Genomic DNA, 7,779 nt, shown 5'->3' with positions numbered 1-7,779 from the left:
TCTGAGGGCTAAGACAGCCCCTTACCTGGCGCCGCGTTATCCAGAGTGGCACGGTTTCATGTCCTTTTCTTCCCCATCTGCCAAATGCTCATCCACGATCTCTGCCTTCCATTCACGCTGAGGGTATCCGACCCCAACCTCTGTCGCTGCCGATTATGCGGCCGTGCTCGTCTCTTCCCTGGTTCTTCGAGACACACCATGATCGAATATATATGCACACCCACAACTTTCTACGGCTGTCTTCGCAGGGCAGCTATTGTCATAGTGACGGACTGTATTTTTTCTGTCACGGAGCGCTGCAGATTCACCGAGATACGCCTGGTTATACCAAAGCCACGCGCTCTTCAATGCAGCACTAAACGCCTTGGGCAATATTTTAATATTTCAAGTTAAATGCTAATTATTGCAAGATCTGACTAAAGTCACAGAGCTTGATATTTTACTGACACAGAGTCGCACGCTCGTTGTAAAATCCCAGGGGCGAGTTTTAAAGAAATGAACACAAGCATTGAAGGTTCTCCTTTCTAACTCCAGACGCTGGGCTACCTAAACCCTTGCTACTGGCATGTTATCCCATAATTTCTTTAGGGAGCTTGTTTGATCGTGAGGTAAGCCTTCGGTTGTGAACAAACGCTGTATGCTGTTGCTGAGGCAGCAGATCACAGACTGAAGTAATAGCACTAAGAGAAGCAACGGTTCCTTCATTTATCCCAATGAAATTTTGTCTTTCTAGTGACTGACCACAACCAAGATGTCAGTTATAAGATATTTTGGCAAATTTAAAACAAAGTCCTCACCCAACAACACAACATCCATTTTCTGGTCTTTTTTTAAACAAACAAACAAACAAACAACTTTGTTGCTATTATAATTTTTTTCCTTAGGAGTATTTTTAAAGTTTCATTTCTCAACTCATAGACCAGCATATTGGGGTTTTGCTATCCATTTCTTTCCAAAATGCATGAGTTAATACAAAGTCAGATTCTGCTATGAGCTGCTTTATCTGCATTAGCTGGTGTAGCTTCCTCTTTCTTAAAAAATAAAAGGAGAGAAGTCCTCCTCAAGACACAGTAAATTCATCAATGTTGATGACTATATGGGTATCAAGAAGTTCTGTCTTCTCATAGTTAATTTCTTCTAGAAAAATTGGCTTAACAGAGCTAGACTGACTGTTAAGGCGGCCAGAAAAATCTCTGCAATGTATTTCAAAGACGCTGAAGCAGTTAGCATTGAGAGCTTCTGTGAAGCGTAGAGTCCTCCTTCAGGGGAAGAAGGTAGGTTTGAGGAACAGCTTTGCAAATCACAAGCAGCCTCCAGGCACGATGAGATGATTAGCAAAGTGCAGGCGCGACTGCGGTCAAGTGAACTCCAGTTCATAACGATGCGATGAGCAGTGGTTGGAATTTTATTTTAAATTCTGCTGCTGATTGTGATAATTCACCAACATGTAAGAAGAGTTGTGTCTTGAAAGAACAAGTGTTTGCTGAAAGACATTTCTCACACAAACAGCCCAACGCGTGTTGCTAGGTTTTGGCTGTGGGCTTTGAACGGCTGAGGTTGCTCACCAGGTTCTCCGAACTGGGGTTCATCAATTCACTTTACTTTTGATTTTGTCAACTTAAGATAGAGAATATTTTGAAAAGCACACATGAACTTTCAAGGTCTCTGTATCAAACAGGGTCTAGGAAAAAAAACCTAGTTGTCAGGAAAGATACATGGATGAGCTCTTCTAAACTGCCTGCCTCACTGAGGAACACTGAAGTTTCCTTTTTAGAAACCAGATCTGCGCCAAATTGCTTTGGTCCTTTCCAAACTCCTTCCCTCTTCATGTTAACTTTCCCACTAATTTAATTTTGCCCTCCGGTGGTCATTGTCATCACTTCCAACGTCCTAAACAAAGATGTTTTTCATCACTACAGTAGTTTCCAATCACTATTAGACCATGCATTTTTGGTGCTGATTAGCTGTATAAACTCAGTCATCCATATACTATAAAAATCACTGTAATGAATTTAAGTAAGCTTATCTAACGTGAAAAAAGTTACCATATTTTCCTCAGCATTTTTTATATTTAATAGTTTGTGCCAGCTGTTGTAAAAAGATGCAGATAGACATGTTTGATGCCCCGTGTTTGGATGCCCCATCCCTGGAAACATTCCAGGCCAGGCTGGCCGGGGCTGTGAGCAACCTGATCTGGTTGGAGATGTCCCTGCTCCTGGCAGGGGGGTTGGACCGCGTGGCCTGGAAAGGGCCCTTCCCACCCAAACCATTCTGTGATTCCATTCTATGTTTCTGGTAGTGCTGCCCATTTGCCAGCAGATGGCAAGCTTGACTGCAAAGAATTTTCCTGCCAAGCACCTCATCAGCAAAGGGATTTAACCATGGGGTAAGGCTCTTGGCACCGATTCATCTCGTAATTAATGTACCAGTGCTTATAAAGAGCCTGAGAATGATCTCAAGCGTCAGGCAGCGTAAATCCAAAGTGATAAGCGTTTTGTTTTCGTTTTTCTTAATGTTATGTACGAGTTTGAAGGCTGTCAGAACAAGTTGCTGCTGAAGGGACTTAAATTGCTTAAGAAGGAAGACGACGCCTCTGCATACCTGAGCTAGAACACGAGGCCTTCTCAGGTTGCCCCTCTCTGCAAAAATCAAGCCCCCCAAAACACTGAAACCTTTCCACCGTCTTTCTGCAAATGTAATAGAGAATGTTCTTCAGCCATGAGCTCAAACCGAGCTGGCCTTTGCATCAGACACCGCCGTACTCTGCCACATCACATCCCAGAGCACACCCCAGGAGTTCCCACCTGCTGTCATCTTTTTCCTCTCCCATTTCCACATAGCTCTCAACAGGCTCCCAAATCCATCCTTCCGCATCCCTCCAGAGCAGTGGGGAGCTGAGATGCCGTGGGGCAGGAAGGGCGGTAGTGTAAATACCTTGTCTCAAACAGGTGGAGAGTGATGCTGTAACTAGCAGTTCAGCATCCAAGGATTTTCTGAAGCACTCATGTCGTTTAGGAACATGACTTTTCTCAAAAAAAAAAAAAAAAAATCACGGGAATGTCCAAGTGACCCACATGCCATTCGATAACCCCAGTACAATAATTGCATACCCTTGGATGATCATCTTTTTGAGACGCAGTTTTGCTGCTGGGGCAGAACTTCTGTGTAGCACCCCTAACAAAAACTCTTAGTCCCAGCCTTTAAACCACAAGCAAGCTAAAACTCAGCAGCGATTGCACCTCTGCTAAGGCCTTCAGAACCGTTGCGTTCCTCAAGAACTGTACAAATAATAAAAAAGGATGGCACGGCACATTAGAATGGAGATAAAAATCCTAAAACTTTATTGCTTTGCTGTAAACTTGTAGTACAAATCAGACAAAAGCATCCCCTAGGGAGTACTGGATTTGTGGAATTTCTGCATAAGAAATTTGTTTTATAAAAGCCAGGGGAGTTGCAATTAAGATACTAGTTAAAAAAAAAGAATAATCCAAGAAAGGTTTTCTGTTTCATGTTTTTCCCCCTGTGATGTCACCTTGGAGACAAATTGGTTGCCTTCACTACAGGCTCTGTTTTTGGGGCTTGCTTTCCTCTCCTCTCATTTTCCATCCGCTGTTACCACCTCGGAGGAGCTACGGAGCTTTTTAACCGGTGCTCGGAGCTGGTGTGCTGCTACCAAACCTGCAGACCGGCAAATGCTTCAGTTCCTCTCGCACACAGTCGTTACAACAAATTGAGTTGTTGCATGCAAATTATATCTGGGAAAGCAGTGATAATTAACCAAATTGCTTCTCGTGTGGCAGTAGTCCTACTTAAGAAGCACTTGTGCGATTGACCTCACCTCTTGTAGTTCACACGGTACAATAGTTGGATAACGCTATAATTAATGATAGTTAATTTCTTCAGATTTGCCATGTTTTCTTCAACCATGCACTTTTAATGAGTTTTAAGTAGGTAGACAGACAGAAAGGAAAGCTCTTTAAAGTTCTGCACTCCCAAGAAAAATGTGGGATGCAGAAGTTCCTAAGGTGGCAGTATTGCTCATTTGAACTGCAATTAATAGATTGCAGCAAGCTCTTTATGATCCAGGCTAAAGAAAATAAATAAATATATGGGTAATCACATAATTTTGTGAACTGGGACATCAGAAAATACACGAGGGCGTGTGACGAGGAGAAAGGTCCATGGCACCGCTGACTGTGAAGCACATCAGCACACTGTGGCCAACGTCTTGGATTTTGCGTTCAGCAAGAGCTGTGAGCTGGAAGTACAACTGACACCGGATTAGGATGAAACATTGGCTCCCAGTGCAAAACTGGATGTTAACAAGTTTAGGAATGGCCATTTTAATAGCAAGCTAAATCAGAAGTACTGGTTTTGTCCTGTTTTCCTTTAGAGAACAGGAAGTAAAGCTCCAGTTCTCCTCCTGCTAATCAACATTTAGCTTGCTTTCTCAATCAGGTCTATCTTAGCCTGCATTAAATGAAGATGATCTTCACCCAGAAAAGACCATACTTTTTCTAGGTATTTCTCCTCTGCATCTCAGGTATATATGAGCATGACAACAGCTAAAAGTAGTTCAAACAAAAACATTTATCAGATTTTACCTATACTTGCAACCCCTCAAAAGAAACAATCAAGAAACTATTTCTATCTAATCCTTAAAACCACTGTTAGCTTGTTTTAAATCATGATGTCACTATTGGTGTTACTACATAAATCTCTATTCCACTTGTTCAAATAAGTATTAATTAGGTATTTAACTCCACCCTCCTGAATCTCGGAAGAAATTAGAGACTGGTGATAGATGGTTCTGGATGTCTCTGAGAAGTTCAGCTCATCCACAACACCTTGTTTGCACAAACACATACTGTTCTGCCATTCATTTTCAAGTAACTGCTGTAGAAGACACACACAGAATCACGGAATGGTTTGGGTGGGAAGGGCCCTTTCAAGGCCACCCAGTCCAACCCCCTGCCAGGAGCAGGGACATCTCCAACCAGATCAGGTTGCCCAGAGCCCCGGCCAACCTGGCCTGGGATGTTTCCAGGGATGGGGCATCCACCGCCTCTCTGGGCAACCTGGGACAGTGCTCCACCACCCTCAGCGTAAATATTTCTTCCTTGAATCCTTCATATTTCCAAGCAAGACTCCAGAATAAAAGCATAAACTGAAAGACAACAATAGAGCCTTTACAGGACTCTCCTATAGATCATTTAATGCAACTTTCATTCTCCAGCCCACTAGTCTTTCCTTTCTGGATCACTACTTTCCTCCAAAAGGAGCATTCAGCTTTATTTCATAGATTCTTGGCCAAGATGACTGCTCTTTTCCCTCCTGTGATACAAATATTTTTTTTTCTCTAGCAATATGCACAATATTTGTTTATAGTTTTACCCTCATATTTTGGGGAATGTGACATCGTAATCACATTAGAAGTCTGATGGTGTTCAGACGTTCACTATACAGTAAAGGATTTCTTATAACATGGTGAAAATCAGTTACAAAAGCTTTTTAGGTCAGTATTTATATGGTCCCTGTCTTCTGGGTGGTTTTATGTCAGATCTCTCCATCAATCACTGCCGATGAGGTTTGTTCTGCCATTGTTTCTTTTTCCTAGCACAGTATTTGGAGGCAACTCCGTGATTTCTTCCACTAGCCCCTCCTCAGCATTGAAAAGCTTGACCTTCAGACCAAAACAGAGGTCTAGAGCAAACACTCCATATGCAATCATCCCTTTGGGTCTTACTATCTCCACAGCCTTGAGTCAGTTTCTGTGAGTATATATAAATGCGAGCAACAAAATTCCCAAACGCTGCAGGATCCGTGATGACTAACATGGTTTCCACTGACCCGTAACAAAACAATGGCAAGCCGTGACAGAAGCAGCATGATATTAGGAGATGAATTTAGCGATCAGGAGAACCTTTAAGGCAGCAGGTTCCTGCTGCCTTACATACATACCTACGTATGTATGCTATGCTTATCTGATTATAATAATCTATTTTGTTATGGAAACAATTAATAATGGTTTCAAAAATTACACAGTTTCATGGCAAGGCAACACCAAGTGGCCTTTAATTACTGCCAGGAGCTCAGTTCCTAGGGGTAAGGAAGATGTTTACACCGTGTTCATCACGTCCATCCAGCCTCAGAAGCTGGCAGCTCTCAGAGGGCTATTTTGAATCTCAGGTGTTTGGGAGATTCTTTGTGGTGGAAATGCCATACAGCTGTCAGATTACTATTTATAATCAGGAAGTAAAAAAACAAATCACAGTGCATGATGGTTTGACCCACTTGAGCTGTAACTGCAACCGTATCATTTATCTTTGTGGAACTCTAATACAAAAAAAACCTCCACCACAGAATAATACAAAATGGCATTGAACTGAAAAAATGTGATTCAACTCCTTTGCCTAGTAAAAAAAAAAAAAAAATTGTCTTAAATATACCTAAATATATTCCATATTGTTGAATATTTGTTGACAGCCACCAATATTGTTGCAATTGTACTCTTAATATAGCGTTAAGCGATCCTGACACTCCAAGCCGTGGTTGTTGAAGAGGCGAGAACAGGAAATTACAACCTACTCGTATTTTCATAATTGTTTTCATTTTACATTTACTAGTCTACTACGATGCATCACATAGTTACCAGCTCTGTTTTCTTCTCAACAGCCAACAATTGGAGCCGTTGGCTTTGAAGCATAATTGTGTTAAGAGCTGCACTTCTTTCACTCTCGGTTCCTCCCAGTGCTGTGGAAGTCCTCAGGATTTCTTGTGTTTCCTTTCCAGGGTCACTTTGCCTGAGGAACGATTCCAGGTGCCTGTCAAACTCTTGCCAAAAGAACTCTACATGCGTTGCTGGGCGTAAAGACGATACTTGCCGTTGTGCAGATGCATCTATGGACAGCGTGGAGGAACTCTGCAATAAAACCTCTGATCCTTGCTCCTCAAACCCTTGTCTTCAAAACGCTACCTGTTTAAGCTCTGCTGGCAACCTCAGCTTTACTTGCGAGTGCCCTGCTGGGTATAACGGACCTACCTGTGAAACAGCCGTCAGCGTGTGCGACACAAACCCTTGCGAGCATGGTGGCACCTGCCAAAACGGCCTGGCTGGGCCCACCTGCCTGTGTAGTGCAGGATACACAGGTACACTCTGTGAAATGGATTTTGATGAATGCGTTTCCGAACCGTGCCACAACGGAGCGGTGTGCAGGGATGGGGTTGATGAATACTCCTGCTACTGCGTTCCAGGCTACCAAGGCAAGCACTGTGACCTGGAGGTGAACGAATGTGCGTCAGAGCCCTGCCTGAATGGGGCAACGTGTCTCAACCAGGTAGGACAGTATGACTGCGTCTGTCCGCTTGGGTACACAGGTAAGCACTATTAAAAAAAACTTTTTATTTGCGTCATGGAGAACTGTCATAATTCACGTTCCAAGTTCAGCTCCCCACTCGTACAATTATTTAGTCATTACCACCTTGCCTTCAGCTTTGGCACCAGCTTTGTCACTCTGAACTACTCACATCAGATAGAGAAGGATTAAAGAAATCTCACATTTACCAAAGTTTACAAAGGAGTTTCGTGAACATCAAGCTATGCAACAGGGCTAGGTTAACTTTCCTTTTAAAAGAAACAGTCTCAAAATCATAGAATCATAGAAACTTTAAGGTTGGAAAAGGCCTCCAAGATCATCAGATCCAGCCATGAACCCAACACCACCATGGCCACTAAACCACGTCTACATGTTTTTCGAACTCAAAATGCTTGTGTTGTGT

The 7,779-nt window shown here is 42.8% G+C and overlaps 1 protein-coding gene across 1 annotated transcript in view; it reads left to right on the top strand.

Annotated features, from left to right (window-relative positions):
- Positions 1-7,779, top strand: part of CRB1 (crumbs cell polarity complex component 1) — a 93,340-nt gene that overhangs the window by 18,965 nt on the left and 66,596 nt on the right. The window contains exon 2 of the mRNA XM_086753303.1: positions 6,793-7,377. Coding sequence (XP_086609429.1) covers positions 6,793-7,377 — 585 coding nt within the window. The remainder of the gene's footprint in view (positions 1-6,792; positions 7,378-7,779) is intronic.

Source organism: Chlamydotis macqueenii, chromosome 8 (genome assembly GCF_036417535.1).
Source record: "Chlamydotis macqueenii isolate bChlMac1 chromosome 8, bChlMac1.mat, whole genome shotgun sequence".
Taxonomy (NCBI): Eukaryota; Metazoa; Chordata; class Aves; order Otidiformes; family Otididae; genus Chlamydotis; species Chlamydotis macqueenii.
The sequence above is the reverse complement of the archived record's forward strand: the minus strand, read 5'-3'. Positions and strand labels throughout refer to the sequence as shown.